Source organism: Odontesthes bonariensis, chromosome 11 (assembly GCF_027942865.1).
Source record: "Odontesthes bonariensis isolate fOdoBon6 chromosome 11, fOdoBon6.hap1, whole genome shotgun sequence".
In the NCBI taxonomy this organism is placed as follows: domain Eukaryota; kingdom Metazoa; phylum Chordata; class Actinopteri; order Atheriniformes; family Atherinopsidae; genus Odontesthes; species Odontesthes bonariensis.
In genome coordinates this window covers 38,439,772-38,461,318 of record NC_134516.1, presented here as the reverse complement: position 1 = coordinate 38,461,318, position 21,547 = coordinate 38,439,772, and the positions used below count along the sequence as shown (strand labels likewise).

Genomic DNA, 21,547 nt, shown 5'->3' with positions numbered 1-21,547 from the left:
TTGTTGGGGTCGTCAGGGTCAAGGCCAGGTTTTTTAAGGAGGGGGGTGATGGCAGCAAGTTTAAGAGGAGAGGGGACGGTGCCGGAGGTAAGGGAGGAGTTGATGGTGTCCGTGATGAGTGGGGCGAGGGAGGTGAATCAGGCTTTGACAAGCTCAGAAGGCATGGGGTCCAGGGGGGAGGTGGATGATTTCATGGTGGAGAGTATTTTGGAGAGGTAGGCTGTGGTTAGGGGGGAGAAGATGGAAAGCTGGTGGTCGGGGGATGAGGGAAATGGAGGTTCAGAGTTGGGGGTGGTGACAGTGGAGGTGACAAGCTGGTTGTGTATGTTATCGATCTTAGAGTGGAAAAATGATAGGAGGTTGTTGCACTTCTCCGGGGTGAATGTGGATGAGATATTGTCCTGGGGCCCGTTGCACAAAAGTAGGATTTAGACATCCAGGATGAGTTACTTATCCAGGTTCAACGAATCCAAAACATGGGCGACCAGGCTTAGTTGGTTGCACAAAGGCCAATCCAGGATGAGCAGACACGGATTCATTAAGCCAGGTGAAACTAATCCTGGATAAGTGCTGCACACGGCTTGGTTAAATAGACCCCACGATCGATCATAGATTCACTGATTCACCATGGCATCAAGGGCGACGTATTTCTCCCCAGCGGAGCAAGATTTAATAATGGAAACTTATGAAGAGGTGAAGGAGAAAATAAAACTAAAAGGAACAAGAACTGCAAGCAGTGATAACGGCCCTCGCAGCCAAGCGCAGCTCCGGCCTTGCGACCGCCTGACCGCCTGCACCGCCGACCCGACGTGGTCATCGACGCCGTCACGCGTCTCACGCGCCGGTCCACCGGACGGAGCGTGCGACGAATCTCCCAAATAGCCTTCAGTCCACGACAGTACAACACCAGTGGCACATGTTCAAAGTTGGAGCAATATCTCACCTTTCAGACAGGAGTTACTGTCACTTCCTGTTTTGTGGGGGCGGGGTTTAGTGACGTCAGAAATATACCACGCCAACGTGTCAAGTGCCGCTCTGTAATGATAAACAAAAAATATGGTGCAGATCGGATGATGTCTCAAGGAGATATAGCTGTTTAAATGATCTAGGGGGCGCAGTGGAGTCACACTCCAATATAATCCTATCGGGCTCTTTAGATGTGAACAAAGGTCATTCATATCTAGTTTGGTGCAAATCGGATGATGCATGTGAGATTTAGAGCCGAACGTATGCAAACGGCGAGGGATTGGAATGTGCCATTCTCGCCACGCCCACACTATTTTGTAGGTCCTGACAAGACGCACTGGTGTGCTGAGTTTCATGATTGTCGGTGAAAGCATGGCTTGGGGCTGATGTTTTTAGTTGTTCTAGGGGGCGCTGTGGAGGCATTAGGCCACGCCCATCAAATATTGGACTGCACACCTGTTGGGGGGCGGATTAGGATCGATCCCAGTGAGTTTGGTGCATCTCGGCTCAAAACTGTAGAATTTAGAGCCAAAAGTATGGTAACGGCGTGATGTCTGACTTCGCCAAGCCGCAATAGCCACGCCTTCAACTGAAAACTTTTGGTGCTTTAAAGCAAGTTAGACCAACTTGTTATCTGTATTCTGACACAAGATCATGTTGATTAGGTGAAGGGGGCCAGAAATGGAGCTTTCCAAGTAAAAAAAGTGACTTCCTGTTCTGAGGGGGCGGGGCTTAGATGACGTCAGCATATGACCACGTAGGATTGACATGCATCCAACATGGATGACTCATACCAAGTTTGGTGCAGATTGAACTCTTTACGTGAAAGTTATAGCGTTTCGTTTGCGCTGGCGAGTACGCCAAGTTCGCCGCTTGGCCAAGCCCCCTAAACATGCTCAAAAACTCAAGTCTTCTAATAACTTTTGTGCCCCCATCCCTTAACTGCATACTGACCAAAAATGAAGTCTGTAGCTCAAAATCCCTGGGGCGTGAAAATTTTCCTGCGAGGTGTGTAAATATGAAAAATGGCCAAAATTTGCCCTTTGACCCAAAATGGCCGCCTCCTTGTACGTTTTAGAGCATACCTCCAAGAGACTTTTGTTCTAGATTTGAGGCGATCTACATACATACCGAGTTTCAGATCTCTACGACGTACGGTTCGGTCTATCTCACGTTAGGTGGCGCTGTAGAGCAGTTTGGCGACGCCCACTTTCGACTCCATTAAAAACATGCAGTTTCACGCGGGGGACAATTTTGGGCAAAGTTTCAGGAGTTTTCGAATACGTTAAGGCGTCCCCATTTGCGATTCCGCGCGGAAAAGAAAAAGAATCATAAGAACAAGAACTGCAAGCAGTGATAACGGCCCTCGCAGCCAAGCGCAGCTCCGGCCTTGCGACCGCCTGACCGCCGGCACCGCCGCCCCGACGTGGTCATCGACGCCGTCAAGCGTCTCCCGCGCCCGTCCACCGGGCGGAACGTGCGACAAGTCTCTCAAATCGCCTTCAGTCCACGTCAGTACGACACCAGTGGCACGTGTTCAAAGTTGGAGCGATATCTCACCTTCCAGACAGGAGTTACCGTCACTTCCTGTTTTGTGGGGGCGGGGTTTAGCGACGTCAGAAATATACCACGCCAACGTTTCAAGCGCCGCTCCGTATTGATGCACAAAAAATATGGTGCAGATCGGATGATGTCTCAAGGAGATATAACTGTTTATATTATCTAGGGGGCGCAATGGAGTCACACTCCAATATAATCCTATTGGGCTCTTTAGATGTGAACAAAGGTCATTCATATCTAGTTTGGTGCAAATCGGATGATGCATGTGAGATTTAGAGCCGAACGTATGCAAACGGCGAGGGATTGGAATGTGCCATTCTCGCCACGCCCACACTATTTTGTAGGTCCTGACAAGACGCACAGGTGTGCTGAGTTTCATGATTGTCGGTGAAAGCATGGCTTGGGGCTGATGTTTTTAGTTGTTCTAGGGGGCGCTGTGGAGGCTATAGGCCACGCCCATCAAATATTGGACTGCACACCTGTTGGGGGGCGGATTAGGATCGATCCCAGTGAGTTTGGTGCATCTCGGCTCAAAACTGTAGAATTTAGAGCCAAACGTATGGTAACGGCGTGATGTCTGACTTCACCAAGCCGCCATAGCCACGCCTTCAACTGAAAACTTTTGGTGCTTTAAAGCAAGTTAGACCAACTTGTTTTCTGTATTCTGACACAAGATCATGTTGATTAGGTGAAGGGGGGCAGAAATGGAGCTTTCCACGTAAAAAAAGTGACTTCCTGTTCTGAGGGGGCGGGGCTTAAATGACGTCAGCATATGACCACATAGGATTGACATGCATCCAACATGGATGACTCATACCAAGTTTGGTGCAGATTGAACTTTTTAGGTGAAAGATATAGCATTTCGTTTACACTGGCGAGTACGCCAAGTTCGCCGCTTGGCCAAGCCCCCTAAACATGCTCAAAAACTCAAGTCTTCTGATAACTTTTGTTCCCCCATCCCTTAACTGCATACTGACCAAAAATGAAGTCCGTAGCTCAAAATCCCTGGGGCGTGAAAATTTTCCTGCGAGGTGTGTAAATATGAAAAATGGCCAAAATTTGCCCTTTGACCCAAAATGGCCGCCTCCTTGTACGTTTTAGAGCATACCTCCAAGAGACTTTTGTTCTTGATTTGAGGCGATCTACGTACATACCGAGTTTCAGATCTCTACGACGTACGGTTCGGTCTATCTCACGTTAGGTGGCGCTATAGAGCAGTTTGGCGACGCCCACTTTCGAGTACATTGAAAACATGTGATTTCACGCGGGGGACAATTTTGGGTAAAGTTTGGTGAGTTTTCGAATACGTTAAGGCATCCCCATTCGCGATTTCGCGCGGAAAAGAAAAAGAATAAGAATAAAAAAAATAGTGAAATCCTACAGATACAATAGGCCTTCGCAGCGCTTAGCTGCTCGGGCCTAATAAACAAGAACTGCAAGCAGTGATAACGGCCCTCGCAGCCAAGCGCAGCTCCGGCCATGCGACCGCCTGACCGCCGGCACCGCCGACCCGACGTGGTCACCGACGCCGTAACGCGTCTCCCGCACCCGTCAACCGGGCGGAGAGTGCGACGAGTCTCCCAAATCGTCTTAAGTCCACGTCAGTACGACACCAGTGGCACGTGTTCAAAGTTGGAGCGATACCTCAACTTCCAGACAGGAGTTACCGTCACTTCCTGTTTTGTGGGGGCGGGGTTTAGCGACGTCAGAAATGTACCACGCCAACGTGTGAAGCACTCCTCCGTAATGATGCACAAAAAACACGGTGCAGATCGGATAATGTCTCAAGGAGATATAGCTGTTTAAATGATCTAGGGGGCGCACTGGAGTCACACTCCAATATAATCCTATTGGGCTCTTTAGATGTTAACAAAGGTCATTCATATCTAGTTTGGTGCAAATCGGATGATGCATGTGAGATTTAGAGCCGAACGTATGCAAACGGCGAGGGATTGGAATGTGCCATTCTCGCCACGCCCACACTATTTTGTAGGTCCTGAAAAGACGCACAGGTGTGCTGAGTTTCATGATTGTCGGTGAAAGCATGGCTTGGGGCTGATGTTTTTAGTTGTTCTAGGGGGCGCTGTGGAGGCATTAGGCCACGCCCATCAAATATTGGACTGCACACCTGTTGGGGGGCGGATTAGGATCGATCCCAGTGAGTTTGGTGCATCTCGGCTCAAAACTGTAGAATTTAGAGCCAAACGTATGGTAACGGCGTGATGTCTGACTTCACCAAGCCGCCAGAGCCACGCCTTCAACTGAAAACTTTTGGTGCTTTAAAGCAAGTGAGACCAACTTGTTTTCTGTATTCTGACACAAGATCATGTTGATTAGGTGAAGGGGGCCAGAAATGGAGCTTTCCAAGTAAAAAAAGTGACTTCCTGTTCTGAGGGGGCGGGGCTTAGATGACGTCAGCATATGACCACATAGGATTGACATGCATCCAACATGGATGACTCATACCAAGTTTGGTGCAGATTGAACTTTTTAGGTGAAAGATATAGCGTTTCGTTTACACTGGCGAGTACGCCAAGTTCGCCGCTTGGCCAAGCCCCCTAAACATGCTCAAAAACTCAAGTCTTCTGATAACTTTTGTTCCCCCATCCCTTAACTGCATACTGACCAAAAATGAAGTCCGTAGCTCAAAATCCCTGGGGCGTGAAAATTTTCCTGCGAGGTGTGTAAATATGAAAAATGGCCAAAATTTGACCTTTGACCCAAAATGGCCGCCTCCTTGTACGTTTTAGAGCATACCTCCAAGAGACTTTTGTTCTTGATTTGAGGCGATCTACATACATACCGATTTTCAGATCTCTACGACGTACGGTTCGGTCTATCTCACGTTAGGTGGCGCTGTAGAGCAGTTTGGCCACGCCCACTTTCGATTACATTAAAATCATGCAGTTTCACGCGGGGGACAATTTTGGGCAAAGTTCCGTGAGTTTTCGAATATGTTAAGGCGTCCCCATTTGCGATTCCGTGCGGAAAAGAAAAAGAATCACAAGAAAAAGAATAACAAGAACTGCAAGCAGTGATAACGGCCCTCGCAGCCAAGCGCAGCTCCGGCCTTGCGACCGCCTGACCGCCGGCACCGCCGCCCCGACGTGGTCACCGACGCGTCACGCGTCTCCCGCGCCCGTCCACCGGGCGGAGCGTGCGACGAATCTCCCAAATCGCCTTCAGTCCACGACAGTACGACACCAGTGACATGTGTTCAAAGTTGGAGCGATATGCCACCTACCAGACAGGAGTTACCGTCACTTCCTGTTTTGTGGGGGCGGGGTTTAGCGACGTCAGAAATATACAATGCCAACGTGTGAAGCGCTGCCCCGTAATGATGCACAAAAAATATGGTGCAGATCGGATGATGTCTCAAGGAGATATAGCTGTTTATATGATATAGGGGGCGCACTGGAGTCACATTCCAATATAATCCTATTGGGCTCTTTAGAGGTTAACAAAGGTCATTCATATCTAGTTTGGTGCAAATCGGATGATGCTTGTGAGATTTAGAGCCGAACGTATGCAAACGGCGAGGGATTGGAATGTGCCATTAAACCACGCCCACACTATTTTTTAGGTCCTAACAAGACGCACAGGTGTGCTGAGTTTCATGATTGTCGTTAAAAGCATGGCTTGGGACTGATGTTTTTAGAGTTTCCAGGTGGCGCTGTGGAGGCATTAGGCCACGCCCATCAAATATTGGACTGCACACCTGTTGGGGGGCGGATTACGATCGATCCCAGTGAGTTTGGTGCATCTCGGCTCAAAACTTTAGAATTTAGAGCCAAACGTATGGTAACGGCGTGATGTCTGACTTCACCAAGCCGCCATAGCCACGCCTTCAACTGAAAACTGTTGGTGCTTTAAAGCAAGTTAGACCAACTTGTTATCTGTATTCTGACACAAGATCATGTTGATTAAGTGAAGGGGGCCAGAAATGGAGCATTCCAAGTAAAAAAAGTGACTTCCTGTTCTGAGGGGGCGGGGCTTAGATTACGTCAGCATATGACCACATAGGATTGACATGCATCCAACATGGATGACTCATACCAAGTTTGGTGCAGATTAAACTTTTTAGGTGAAAGATATAGCGTTTCGTTTACACTGGCGAGTACGCTAAGTTCGCCGCTTGGCCAAGCCCCCTAAACATGCTCAAAAACTCAAGTCTTCTGATAACTTTTGTGCCCCCATCCCTTAACTGCATACTGACCAAAAATGAAGTCCGTAGCTCAAAATCCCTGGGGCGTGAAAATTTTCCTGCGAGGTGTGTAAATATGAAAAATGGCCAAAATTTGCCCTTTGACCCAAAATGGCCGCCTCCTTGTACGTTTTAGAGCATACCTCCAAGAGACTTTTGTTCTTGATTTGAGGCGATCTACGTACATACCGAGTTTCAGATCTCTACGACGTACGGTTCGGTCTATCTCACGTTAGGTGGCGCTATAGAGCAGTTTGGCGACGCCCACTTTCGAGTATATTAAAATCATGCAGTTTCACGCGGGGGACAATTTTGGGTAAAGTTTCGGGAGTTTTCGAATACGTTCAGGCATCCCAATTCGCGATTCCCGACGGAAAAGAAAAAGAACGCGGAAAAATAATAATAATAACAAGAACTGCAAGCAGTGATAACGGCCCTCGCAGCCAAGCGCAGCTCCGGCTATGCGACCGCCTGACCACCGGCACCGCCGCCCCGACGTGGTCATCGACGCCGTCAAGAGTCTCCCGCGCCCGTCAACCGGGCGGTGCGTGCAACAAATCTCCCAAATCGCCTTCAGTCCACGTCAGTACGACACCAGTGGCACGTGTTCAAAGTTGGAGCGATATCTCACCTTCCAGACAGGAGTTACCGTCACTTCCTGTTTTGTGGGGGCGGGGTTTAGCGACGTCAGACATATAGCACGCCAACGTTTCAAGCGCCGCTCCGTATTGATGCACAAAAAATATGGTGCAGATCGGATGATGTCTCAAGGAGATATAACTGTTTATATTATCTAGGGGGCGCAATGGAGTCACACTCCAATATAATCCTATTGGGCTCTTTAGATGTGAACAAAGGTCATTCATATCTAGTTTGGTGCAAATCGGATGATGCATGTGAGATTTAGAGCCGAACGTATGCAAACGGCGAGGGATTGGAATGTGCCATTCTCGCCACGCCCACACTATTTTGTAGGTCCTGACAAGACGCACAGGTGTGCTGAGTTTCATGATTGTCGGTGAAAGCATGGCTTGGGGCTGATGTTTTTAGTTGTTCTAGGGGGCGCTCTGGAGGCTATAGGCCACGCCCATCAAATATTTGACTGCACACCTGTTGGGGGGCGGATTAGGATCGATCCCAGTGAGTTTGGTGCATCTCGGCTCAAAACTGTAGAATTTAGAGCCAAACGTATGGTAACGGCGTGATGTCTGACTTCACCAAGCAGCCATAGCCACGCCTTCAACTGAAAACTTTTGGTGCTTTAAAGCAAGTTAGACCAACTTGTTTTCTGTATTCTGACACAAGATCATGTTGATTAGGTGAAGGGGGCCAGAAATGGAGCTTTCCAAGTAAAAAAAGTGACTTCCTGTTCTGAGGGGGCGGGGCTTAGATGACGTCAGCATATGACCACATAGGATTGACATGCATCCAACATGGATGACTCATACCAAGTTTGGTGCAGATTGAACTTTTTAGGTGAAAGATATAGCCTTTCGTTTACACTGGCGAGTACGCCAAGTTCGCCGCTTGGCCAAGCCCCCTAAACATGCTCAAAAACTCAAGTCTTCTGATAACTTTTGTGCCCCCATCCCTTAACTGCATACTGACCAAAAATGAAGTCCGTAGCTCAAAATCCCTGGGGCGTGAAAATTTTCCTGCGAGGTGTGTAAATATGAAAAATGGCCAAAATTTGCCCTTTGACCCAAAATGGCCGCCTCCTTGTACGTTTTAGAGCATACCTCCAAGAGACTTTTGTTCTTGATTTGAGGCGATCTACATACATACCGAGTTTCAGATCTCTACGATGTACGGTTCGGTCTATCTCACGTTAGGTGGCGCTGTAGAGCAGTTCGGCGACGCCCACTTTCGACTCCATGAAAAACCTTTGATTTCACGCGGGGGACAATTTTGGGTAAAGTTTGGTGAGTTTTCGAATACGTTTAGGCCTCCCCATTCGCGATTCCGCGCGGAAAAGAAACGAGAATAAGAAGAATAATAATAACAAGAACTGCAAGCAGTGATAACGGCCCTCGCAGCCAAGCGCAGCTCCGGCCTTGCGACCGCCTGACCTCCGGCACCGCCCCCCCGACGTGGTCATCGACGTCGTCACGCGTCTCCCGTGCCCGTCCACCGGGCGGAGCGTGCGACGAATCTCCCAAATGGCCTTCAGTCCACGACAGTACGACACCAGTGGCACGTGTTCAAAGTTGGAGCGATATCTCACCTTCCTGACGTGAGTTACTGTCACTTCCTGTTTTGTGGGGGCGGGGTTTAGTGAAGTAAAAAATTAACAACGCCAATGTGTCAAGTGTTGCTTTGTAATGATGCACAAAAAATATGGTGCACATCGGATGATGTCTCAGGGAGATATAGCTGTTTAAATAATCTAGGGGGCGCACTGCAGTCACACTCCAATATAATCCTATTGGGCTCTTTAGATGTTAACAAAGGTCATTCACATCTAGTTTGGTGCAAATTGGATGATGCATGTGAGATTTAGAGGCTAACATATGCAATTGTTTTAAAAATACAAATTTGGTTTGGAATTATTATATTAATGTAATAAAAATATATAAGTCTAACATTTTATATGTTTCATCTATTGAAAACTTCTTAACTTTATGCATTGCTTCAGTCCTGTGCAGTGGGTTAAACTATAAGCTATGTGGTGTAATATTCAATATGCCACATTATAGAGAAATAACAGTTTTGAGTATTTTTTGTATTTGAAAAAAATCATTTTTATCAGATTTTACAAGTTTTGGAACACATGAATTAACACATGGACACCAGGAAAAACAGATATAATTTTTAACAACACACATGTAGGGACATCTCAAGTCGGGTTCGAACCCGCGACAAGCAATCTAACATGGTAACAAGCGCAGCTCCGGCCGGGCGACCGCCTGACCGCCGGCACCGCCGCCCCGACGTGGTCATCGACGCCGGCACGCGTCTCCCGCACCCGTCCACCGGGCGGAGCGTGCGACAAATCTCGTATTTGAATAAAATCATGTTTTATCAGATTTTATAAGTTTGCAATTCATGATTGAACACTTGGACACCTGGTAAAACTGAAGTCATTTATAAACAACTGTCTGTTATATAAATAATTAAAGGTGATAGAGAATGGTTGAATGGGGCATTAATCCTTGTTCTGTGATGTGATATGTATCCCCAAAAAATTGGTTGGGTATGTAATGGCTCAGAACCCCCCTAAAAATTTCTCTGAAACAGCTGTTACTATGCTGGGTTTAGAATGCGTTTTTTTCCGTCGTTTCAGAGCTTATCTGGCAACTTCATTATGAAATACAAGTTTCCGTTGCTTGTTTCATAAGAATCAGAATTCGTTTTATTGCCATTGTTAGTGAACAGTGTTCACTAGTTGCGAAGGTCTAACTAGGGATTTGCTGCGGCGTAAGGTTCAAACATGTAACATAGGATAAAAAATAAAGAATAGAAAATGTATGAATATAAAATGTACAAGGTGTGTACAACAATACACAGTATCCAATATACAGAGCAACAACAGTGCAGCTTCATTAGTGCAATTTTAATGATGGTAAAGTGACTGGGGCAGGTTATGAGGTGATTATGAAGTGTTCATAAGTCCAACTGCAAGGGGGAAAAACTGTTTTTGTGACGGGAGGTTCTGGTCCGAATGGACCGAAGCCTCCTGCCCGAGGGGAGTGGTGCAAATAGTCCATGTGCAGCGTGAGAAGGGTCAGCTGTGATCCGACCTGCTCGCCCCATAGTCTTGGAGAGGTGCAGGTCATGGATAGATGGGAGGCTGCAGCCCATCACATTCTCAGCGGTGCGCACAGCTCGCTGCAGTCTGGGTCTGTTCCTGTCGGAACTGACCATGAGCTGCTCGGAACGGAGCTTTGTGAAACTGTAGTCAGTGAAATGCGCAGCGCAGCGCAAAGGAAAACTCCGCGGTTGGGGAAGCTTTTAAAAATAAATAAAAGCCATTGATTGCGAACATTGCTTTCCGGGGGAAGAATTTGTATTGATCGTAGTCCGCTTTTACAGCCTCGGAAGGTACACAAGTTCCTGTTTCTCGCCAAAGGGGCGTGTCTGAAACGGAGTGGCTGTGGACTTGGGTGCGGGGGGGCGCGATTGCTGAAAAAGTTACGTCACTTTTTCACAAAAATGGATAGGGGGATATATATTAAAAAGGCGAGTACTTGAAACAGAGGTTCTGACACTTGCTGGCACTTCATGAGTACTCCCCACAGCGGGGAGACTCAGGACTAACACCAAAAACGGGGAAAAGACGATTTGGATTCTCTATCCCCTCTAAGTAATGTCACAAGCTGGATTCGAACCGGCGTCATAAAATGTGATGGGGTTCAGAAACATGTGAAATATCCATTAGGCTACAGATTATTATTGGAAACCAAGAGTGTCAAAGAGTTTATATTCATAGTTAAGTCTCGCGATGCAGCACTGTGACGTCATGTGAAACCCTCCTATAGCCTGTGTTTTGTATCACGTGATTCTTTTGGGGCTGGCCGCGCCTGCTTTAAATAGTTGGGTTTGGTCAACCGCTCTCAGTTCATGAATGTTCTTTCTTGGACGTTTGTGAGCTTAAAGTTTTCAAACAGTTGAAAAACTGCTGAACGCTTTTTCTTCATTTTTCTGCAAATCTTCGATTGTTGGACTTTATCTTTCCGAGGTAAGTTTTGTTAAGTTATTTTGTTTTAATCAGTTAAGGTTGACCGTGATTCTGTTTTGATAGTTAATGCTTTGAAGTTTATTAAAAATTACTCAGTTTGAAACTATCAATCTTTTTGTAAAGAGAATATACGAAAGAATGAATTAATGTAATATTAACTGTATAAGGTAAGGGCGTTAATACTGTGTTTTTTGGGTCGCTGTCGGTGGCTTGCTGTCGGTGGCTTGCGTGCCTCGTGCTGCGTTTAATAGCATGGCTGCTAACAAAAGGCTGCAATGTAAACGAACGGGGAGACTGGCGTGTTTACGCTAGCATACTGCCAACATGGTGGATAGGGACGGGGCGCTGTACTACGACGATTTTCAATACAGTCTGTTCACTTTTCTTCGGTTGAAATTAAAAAGGATTTTGTTTTATTGATAATTGTGTAGCAAATGTAGACGGTATTTAAATTACATGCGTTTTTAAGGAGAACTCCGGTATTTTCAACATTAAGCCTCATTTCTGAGAGAAGGAAGACATGTTTGTAGTTCTCTCGCACTGGAAATGCAATACACCTAGCAGCATTTCTGGTGCGAGAGAACTACAAACATGGCCTACATCAAAAAAGCGCTGAGGGGGGTTTTAAAACATTGCAGACGACTCAGAAAAGAGGCTTAATGTTGAAAATACCGGAGTTTTCTTTTAATAAGCCGCAAAGGTGTGTTTTTTTTTCTTTTTTTTGTGCTGCTGTTTTAAAAATGAGTGACTGATTTTGATAAGCTATTTAAACTAAAGGCTGATTCATACCTCTTAAAGCTGCCGTCGGCAACCTTTATTTAGTCATATTAGCTTGAACTGTTTTGGGATTCTGGAAGTAGAATATTAAATGGGCTGTTTAGGAAAATTCCCAAATTCTGTAGCTTTCTCTAAAGCCTGTAATCATGCTTGCAAAAATCGAGCGCTCCCGGCTGTTTTTAACCAGTCACGTTAGGTTTATTATTTCTCTATCTGAGCAGAACAGTCACCAACCACGTGTTCCAAGCTGAGCGTGAGTCTGCCCCTAGCTTGTGTGCGCGCACACTGGTGTGAACTCACGTGCACAACCTCGTCCACAGAGGGGGAGTGACCTGAAAGTCGGAAAATTCGAAATTAAACAACTTTCAGGTCCTTCCCCCTCTGTGGACGAGTTTGTGCACGTGAGTTCACACCAGTTAGCGCGCACACACCAGGGGGCTTGCAAGGGCTTGCATTGTTTTGTTTCATGTTTGGAATGATCAATAGAGAGCAGAGGAGCTTGGTTTTATCTGTTATACTATTAAATATATATATTAAAACTTTTATACTTGTTAAAAGTATCATGATATCATAAGTTGGAGAGTGCTGTCCTAGTTAAATTTTTTTTCATGTTTATCCATGAGGATTGAATGTTCCTTTTCAATGGTTTTATGTATTTACTGGCTTTCACTGTGCAGAAAACTTTCAAATCATTTGCAGTCAACTTAACATTACTGCTTACTTTCATAATTAGGATAAATGGTAGTATTTGCTCTTGTAAATATATGTATTTTTAACGGATTTTAGTAGTTGTCTTTTTGTATATTGTCTTATCATTGAGACTGTGCTGTAATCCCTTATGTTTTTGTCATATTTCTCTAATGTCAATTTGCAGATGCCACGAACTAGTCGTAGATCTCAAGCTGCTCGTCGCCGTGCTGAGGCTTCGCCTGTTCAGCGCATTGGCGTACCAACGCCATCCAGTGACTTTGTTGGCCGTGAGTATCATTTATATATTATTAAAGAATGGAGAGTATTTGTATATTCTGTGTGCTAATATATATTGTTTTCAGTGATTAATATATATCTTTTCCTTTATAGGCCGCGGAACTGGGCGGCGACACAAAGCGAACGAATGGCCAATCAGCGAGCATACTGGGCGTCGTCACAAGCTGGTCATTCCGGATGGGAGCCTTGATAAGAAAGTATGAAAATTTTCATGCTATTCAAATATACAATGTAGAAATGGATTGCTTATTGTCAGTTTGCTATAATTTGTCTTTTTTTTTTTTTTTTCCTCCCATAGCTGGTTCTTGTTATCGGGGCGTCCCATTTGCGGTCCTTGGCAGATGGCATTGTTAAAATGCAAGGAGGTTTCGTATCTTTTGCCTTTATGTCGACTCCAGGGGCTGACGCAGATCAGCTGCGCAAGGAGGTTGAGAAGGTCGTACTTCCTCGTCGTCCTGACGCTATTTGCGTTTTTGCTCCATCCAACAACCTCACGTCCAGCATCAACCACCAAGAGGCAGGACGGGCCTTTAAGTTGTACCTGGAGGCAGTTCGTGAGCACTGCACTAAGGTGTGTTATTTTATTTTCAAGTCAAGTTTATTTATATAGCGCATTTCAGACACGTGCAATTCAATGTGCTTCACATTAAAAAAGGAATAAGAAGAATAAACGTAACAAAAGAGAAATAAAAAAAACTTAAAACACCAAGCATCAGTAGTTGATGTATTTGTAAATAAAGTAATTTGATAATGCAATTCTTCCTCTAGGTGTTCTGTATCGGTATGATTCCACGCTTGACGGAATCCATGGAGAAACAGGAGCTATTCCAGCAGGAGTATCATCGTGTTTCGGCAAATCTAAGTATGGAGTAAAATAATTCTGAGTTCATTTCCAGTATTTTGATGGCAGTTGTCTTTGGTGAAAAGGATGTTTGTATAATTATACATATTTTTCTATTCAGAGATGCCGTTTTATTCCATTGCCGAGGACTTCCCCCTAAGTCGCGTCGATCTGTGGAGTTATGATGGAGTAAGTACAATCTTATTCTGAAGTTAGAAAGTGGTGAGAATTTATATTCAATACTTATTTTACTTGTCTGTTTTGCTGATTTATATACCTTTTATTTTGGTTTAGATTCACCTTGATGACAACAAGGGGATGCGCATCCTCAGTGATCGCATTTGGGTGTTTGCGCATCAGTTCCTGGAGCTGTCTGCACCCAAGCCACTGGCCACGAGTCAGGCAGCTGCCCCGTATAAGCAGAGGTATGTGCCACGTCTGGTTGTGAAGGGAGTGGAACGAGTCCCACGTCCACCGCCTCCAGAGTGGACAACCGTGAGATACGGCAGGAAGGTAAGGAAGCTTGTTGTTCCCAATGTACTTTTATGCAAGGATGGGATTTAAGTTGGTGTGTAATGTTCTGAAATGGCTTTTGTGTGTTCTTTTTATAGAGGAGCCATTCGGGGGAATCTGACTCTGATTCACCCAAGGAAAGGGTGGTTCCTGATAAGGTGAGTGTTTCACAACCACTTGTTGTAAAGCATTTTTAATGTGATTAGTATATTCATTATTTCAATTTTTGTGTAACAGATTGCTACTCCAGTTTTGAAGGAGTGTTACATCCCCCTGAATCCTGTTCGTTTTTCACCTGAGTTGTTGGTTGCCATGGAAAAAGTTTCTCCAATGGCAGTGGCAGATGTTCACACAGGCAACGAGGTAAGTTGCAGCAAAGTGTATTTCAAAATATAGTCTCAGTATTGTCTTTTAGAAAAGACACAGATCTGACATGTTGTTTGTGTTATAGATGAAGCCTGTGGAACGTCTCAAGACACCAGCTGTCTTAAGGACCAGGCGTGTGAGACAGCAGGTTTGTAAAACCTCAAGCGAGTTAACTTTTCAGAACTTCAATGAGGATAATTGTTCATAATTAATTTATTTGTCTTTGTCTTTCAGGTTTCAGCCACACCGAGCGTAACTCCTGCCGCTGTTGGTGTGGGGCTTGTGTCCGTGAAGAAGAATGTAAGTGTGGTCCATATTTAGCTTTTTTATTATGTTAAATGTGTAAGTAATATGAAACCTTAAAGTGTATTACTGAAAACACTTGGTCTAAATTATTTGGAATCTTGGTTTAAATTCAGATGAGTTAATGTAATGATTTTGTTTTATAGGTTGAGGCAACATCCAAACAGGTGGATGTCTGCGATGTGGTGCGTTCTCCCCATCCTCGGGAGGTGTCTGACTGTCCTGGTTTGGTGTCTGTCTGTCCGTCCGAGCTCGTTTCTGACCGGGAGGTTTGTATAACAACATTTTTGGTAGTAAATGTAAAGAAATGAATACAAATGAAAGAAATTATGTTTTCTAATGTCGTTGTAGATGCTTGAGGTGTCGGTGGATTTCGAGTGCAGCCAAACAAGAGGTCAGTGTGTTAACTCCAGTTCTTGCAGGTGTTCAGAGCGGTTCCCCCCTTCTCTTATTTTAGGAACAGTTAGTCATAGTAATCAGTCTGTTAGCAATATTTTAATGTCCAGTAGTGTTGTAGCTGCTATAAAACACCAAACTTCTCCAATTTGCACTTGGAAATCATCGGATGTCGATGCAGTTGATGCTGAAGGTCAGAAGTTGGCAGAATATATTGATACAGAAAGACCTCAGAGAGGCACAAAGCCAGAGTTTTGCAAGTTGGTGGAGCGACAGATTATTTTTGGTAAAAAATGGAAAGTACTAATTGGGGGTAGTAGTTATGGTCAATTTAATTTTAATCTGGAGGAGGAATTTAGTGAGAAGTTACAGATGTATTTGTTGAGAAATGGAATGTGCATCCTTAATCTTGAGGGTTCATGTAGCTTGGTTATCCATCATGAATCTTACTTTGTCATTGTGGACTGTGGAACAAGAAATTTACAGGGGTTGGCATCAGAAACGGGTACATCTGTAGTGGTATTTAACACTTGCTTCAATGATTTAATGATTCACATTATGAATCTTCGGAAATCATTAAATGCGACAGAGTATGGCATGTCTGCGATTTCTGTACAACAGAGTAGCTTTGGTTTAGAAGCATGTACCACAGTCACTGCTGACAGGCAGGTCACAGACGAACGTCATGGTGCCAGTTCAAGTAGTCAGCAATCAGTTAGAGGATCATTCCATCAGGGCGATGATCGGTTTAAGTACGGAGGACTGCAATGTGCAGCTGTGACTCTTGTTGCTTTAGCAAAGCACAAGATGGATAGTGTTTTTTCATGGCATTCTGACACATTAGATAATGTTGTTGTCAGAGGTGACGCCTTGTACACTTATTTGCGGGACAACAATCTGATTAGTGGTAGGAAGGAAACGCTCTGTGTTTTAGACTTGCCGAAGCAGGTTGATATTGACGGGTGTACTTTAGATGTGACGTATGGAGATTTTGTTGCTGGACAAGTAGATGTTTTCCAGGGTGAGTTCCTAGATTCTGGTGCGCACACTACTCTCCGTGAAGGATTGCAAAAGATGTGCGCCACATATGAAACTTGTGTTCTGACTATAAATGGAAGTACCTGCGCTCTTATAAGTCAGAATGGAAAGTATGCCGTTGTAGATTCCCATGCACGTGATTGTAATGGAATGGTAAGTGTTTCAGGGAAAAGCAACGTTTTGTATTTAAACAGCTTTGATGATCTTTTGAATTATATTGAGAGATATGCTAGGCAAAAGAGAACCAGTCCCAAGGAATTTGAAATTAGTGGTGTGCAAATTGACATGCACAGAAATGAGACTTCATTTAGTCCATTTGGCAGTAATTTGTTGAAACCTGTCTGTGTTCAGGAAGTCTTGTGTACAGATAAATCTAGAGGGCAAAAGCAAAAGAAGCCTCAGAGTAGTACATCTTGTAACAAGATACAAGAAACTCATGAAGATCTTGTAACTTCAGATGTGTTTGTCACCAATGTGAGGACTAGAGCGTTAAAGTTTAATCCTCTTTCAAAAGTGGTGTCAGAAGCTGTTTGCAAACACTTGAACGTAGAATGCGAGAAAGGTGAGTCATCATCTGACTTGGTTGGGGACTTGGGGATACCATGCAAGGTGGAACCCATCGTCGGGGACGGAAACTGTTTTTTCCGGGCTGTTAGTCAGGCTGTAAGTGGAACTCAGAAATGGCACAGGAAAATTAGACTTGCCGTAGTGAAACAGTTAGAAAGGAATCCTCAAATGTATTGTAACATTTTGAGAAATGAAAATTCCTCTATAAAAGAGTATATTAAAAGATCAAGGATGCAATATGTTGGATCCTGGGCAACTGAAGTGGAAATTCAAGCTGCAGCAGACTGTTTGGGTGTGAACATAGTTACATATTATATTGATAAATGGCTTGAATATAAATGTAATGCTGGTCAGATCTCAAATCAGTGTGTGTATCTACAAAATATTCATGGTAACCATTACGAGACAGTTGTTTGTGTTAAGCAAACACAACATTGTTATGGTTATTGTAAGGAAAGGGTCTCCATTTCTCAAGGGTATAGTGTTCGAAATAAGACAACAAATGAACCTAATGTTTTAGAAAGTACAAAAACTGCAAACAGTTACGTACTGGATGATGATAGTGTCATTATTCATAATGCTAATACACATTTGTCATTTAATCCTGTGTGTACAGATGTTTCAAAAGCTTTGTGCAACAAGTATGATATTACATTTGTGAAACGGGACACACAAGGATCCACAGCTTCTGGGCCTTTGGGGAGTGTGTGTAAGACTGAAGAGATTGTAAAAGATGGTAACAGTTTTTTCAGAGCAGTGTCTCAAGTAGTAAGCGGTTCCCAGAAGAGTCATCGCAGAATACGACTGGCTACTGTTTCTTATTTGGAGAAGAACGAAGAGGGTAAACGGTTGATTGGTAAAGGATTTTCTTCTGTGTCTGACTATGTTAAGAAGTCCTGTATGAAGTATGTTGGACATGAAGCTTCTGAAATTGAAATGCAGGCAACTGCAAATGCATTAGGGGTGAATTTGTATGTGCATAATGGCAAGGAATGGGTAAAATATGGGTGTACAAGCTCCACTGGTATAAATGAAGGAATATATCTGAAATGTGATGGTTGTCATTTTGAGGTTATTACCTGTGTCTTGCAGGGTGATCAAGAGTCTTGCTATGATTTTTGTAAAGTTAATGGTGTATCAGACACACCATACAAGTGTAGAAGAAAATCCAAAAAAACAAATGACAGTAAAGAAACAAATAGTTTAAACACTGGTTCTCGACATTTAAAGAAGAAAGTTGCATTTAAAAAAGTGATGGAATACCAACAAGATTTGGAGTATAAAGACAAGATGAAATTGAAAAGTAAAGCAATGTATCATACACAAATATCTTATAAAGAGAAAAAGATTGCAGAATTAAAAAGAAAGTACAGGGAAGTCAGGTTTTATAGAGAAAAAGTAAAGGCATTGTTAAGGATGAAATATCAATTTGATATATTATATCAACAGAAGAAAAAAGAGCTTAGTAAAGAAAAATATAAAAATGATTTGGTGTATCAAGAGAAACGTAAGACTTTGTGGAAAAAAATATACAAAGATGATTTACTGTTTCAAGAGAAACTTAAGAATTTAAGTAAAGAAAAATATCAATTTAATTTAGTGCATAAGGAAAATGTAAAGGCATTGAGTAAAGAAAAATATCAGTTTAATTTAGTGCATAAGGAAAATGTAAAGGCATTGAGTAAAGAAAAATATCAGTTTAATTTAGTGCATAAAGAAAATGTAAAGATGATGAGTAAAGAAAAATATCAATTTAATTTAGTGCATAAAGAAAATGTAAAGATGATGAGTAAAGAAAAATATCAATTTAATTTAGTGCATAAAGAAAATGTAAAGATGATGAGTAAAGAAAAATATCAATTTAATTTAGTGCATAAAGAAAATGTAAAGATGATGAGTAAAGAAAAATATCAATTTAATTTAGTGCATAAAGAAAATGTAAAGATGATGAGTAAAGAAAAATATAAATATGATATAGTGCATAAAGAAAGAAAGAAGATGATGAGTAAGAAGAAATTTAAGCTTAATTTGCAGCATAGACAGAAATTAAAAGAGATTTGTCGTAGAAGGTATCATGGTAACATGGAACATAAGAAAAAGGTTTTAGTGCGTGTGAAGTTAAATCAACAGCAACGTAAGGAAATGTTAAAAGAAATTGACTTTGTTATCAACCAGTTTTTAGATAAGGTTAAAGATGGGCCTGATTTTGTCTGCTGTGTCTGTCATAGACTGCTGTTTAGACATCAAGTTTTAGTTTGTAAGAAAGATTTCTATTCTAAAAGCCAATCTAGTGCTATAATTGCTGCAAAATGCATTTCTGAAGATTATGTGCACAAATGTGACAATAGTTGTGCTGTGCAATGCAAATTGACAGAGTCATCCAGAGGTAAACTGATGATTTGTTATACCTGTCATTACAAGATGAGCAAAGGTGTAATGCCACCAGAAAGTGCGACCAACAATTTAAATGTGGATGTTATCCCAACACAATTGGCTTGTCTAAATAGTTTAGAACAGCATTTAATAGCTTTACATATACCATTCATGAAAATGTTGGCTTTACCCAAAGGGGGACAAAATGGCGTACATGGACCAGTGACTTGTGTTCCAGCAAATATTGTTGAAACATGTAATGTATTGCCTCGTAGTAATATGGAAGGATCTTTGCTTGCTGTAAAATTAAAGCGTAAATTAACTTACAAAGGTCATTATAAGTATCAGTTTGTTGATACTTTGCATGTACGGGAAGCACTTAAGTATTTAAAACAGTTCAACAAATATTATAAAGATATAGATTTTAATGAGAATTGGATCAATGAGTTTTGTAGAGATGAAGATGATGTTTTGGAGAAAGATGTCAGTGACATTTCTGAAAAAGAATTGGAGGAGACTGAGGAGCTGTTGCACGATCGACAGCAGCATTGCATGTTTCAAGATACATGTCTCATGCCCGTTGACATAGGCCAGGAAGCTTTGGATCAGTATTTGGATAACATTTTAAATGTTGCTCCTGGTGAAGGTAATAATCCAGTAAAATTATTAAGTGATCCAGAAAATGAAGCCAAGTGCTTCCCTGTTTTGTTTCCATCTGGACAGAATACTTACCATGCAAACAGGTCACATCGTTTAACATTGTTTCGGTATTTTAATAACAGGCTTTTACATGCAGATGGTAGATTTTCATCCAACGTTGAATATATATTTTATGCACAGTACATGTCTGAATTGGAACAGGTTATTTCTAACGTGTCAGTAGCATTGCGTAAAGGGCAATGTGGTAAATCCCAGAATTTGGGTGACTTGTTGAAAAATGAGGAGTCTTTGAACAAGTTGTTGGAGTTTGATGATGGCTATCGGTTCCTAAAACCCATTAGAGGGACTCCAGCTTTTTGGCAGTCTGCAAAACGGGACATCCTAGCCTGTGTTAAACAGCTGGGTAAGCCTACTTGGTTTGCGTCGTTTTCATCAGCAGATATGAGATGGACAAATCTTTTATATACCCTTTTGAAACAGGATGGGCGAACAGAGACAGCTGAGCAATTGGAGTGGGCAGATAAATGTGAACTGTTACGTCGAAATCCTGTGACTGCTGCCAGGATGTTTGATTTTCGATGGCATGTTTTCTTAAGAGAAGTTCTCATGTCTCCTGCTAATCCCATTGGTAAAGTCGTTGACTATTACTATCGTGTTGAGTTTCAGCAACGTGGTTCCCCTCATTGTCATTGCCTTTTCTGGATTTCTGGGGCTCCAATCCTAGATAAAAACACAGATGAGGAAGTTGTGGAATTTATAGATAAGTATATAACATGCGAACTTCCATCTGAGGACGAACCATTGTTTGAAGTGGTTACATCTGTTCAGCAGCATTCAAAACATCACTCAAAATCATGTAAAAAGAAAAACACAGTTTGTCGTTTTAATTTTCCCCGACCTGCATCGAGCAGAACATTTATTTGTCGTAGTGAAAAAGATAAGGATAAGACTTGTACATGTAATTTGGATAAAACGAGCAGCAATGTACAGTGTGCCTGTGCAAGTAAAGAGGCTATGGCTCAAAATCAGGCAAAGGAGATTCTGAGTAAAGTGAAGAGTCTCCTTGCAGATGAAACTTGTCCCTATAGGACTGTAGAAGAAATTTTTCAAAGACTGGGTATAAATCAAGAAATATTTGAAAAGGTCTATAAACTAGTTAGTCGACATACACATGTAGTTTTGAAAAGGGACATTAATGAAATTTGGATTAATCAGTATAGTCCGCCGCTGTTAAAAGCATGGAATGCTAATCTCGATATTCAATATTGTGTAGATGCATACGCTTGTTGTGTCTACATAGTTTCTTACATGTCAAAAA

General features: G+C 42.9%; 2 protein-coding genes and 1 long non-coding RNA gene across 3 annotated transcripts in view; all 3 read left to right on the top strand.

Moving 5' to 3' along the window:
- The first annotated feature begins 13,063 nt into the window (after window positions 1–13,063).
- On the top strand, window positions 13,064–13,695 carry LOC142391454 (uncharacterized). The gene is made up of 3 exons (XR_012770574.1): window positions 13,064–13,162; window positions 13,266–13,369; window positions 13,471–13,695. It is a non-coding gene; the product is annotated as an uncharacterized LOC142391454 (long non-coding RNA).
- A 1,799-nt stretch (window positions 13,696–15,494) lies between these two features.
- On the top strand, window positions 15,495–19,084 carry LOC142391274 (uncharacterized). The gene is made up of 2 exons (XM_075477044.1): window positions 15,495–18,810; window positions 19,067–19,084. Exons 1-2 carry the CDS (start codon window positions 15,547–15,549, stop codon window positions 19,082–19,084), a joined length of 3,282 nt encoding a protein of 1,093 aa, XP_075333159.1. The 5' UTR covers window positions 15,495–15,546.
- A 42-nt stretch (window positions 19,085–19,126) lies between these two features.
- The window catches only part of LOC142391273 (uncharacterized), a 2,884-nt gene continuing 463 nt past the window's right edge, over window positions 19,127–21,547 (top strand). The window contains exon 1 of the mRNA XM_075477043.1: window positions 19,127–21,539. Within this exon, the coding sequence (XP_075333158.1) occupies window positions 19,141–21,539 (2,399 nt within the window). The 5' untranslated portion in view covers window positions 19,127–19,140. The remainder of the gene's footprint in view (window positions 21,540–21,547) is intronic.

Excerpts from the sequence above, each read along its gene's own strand:
- LOC142391274 (XM_075477044.1), top strand. The coding sequence starts at position 15,547 with ATGCTTGAGGTGTCGGTGGATTTCGAGTGCAGCCAAACAAGAGGTCAG.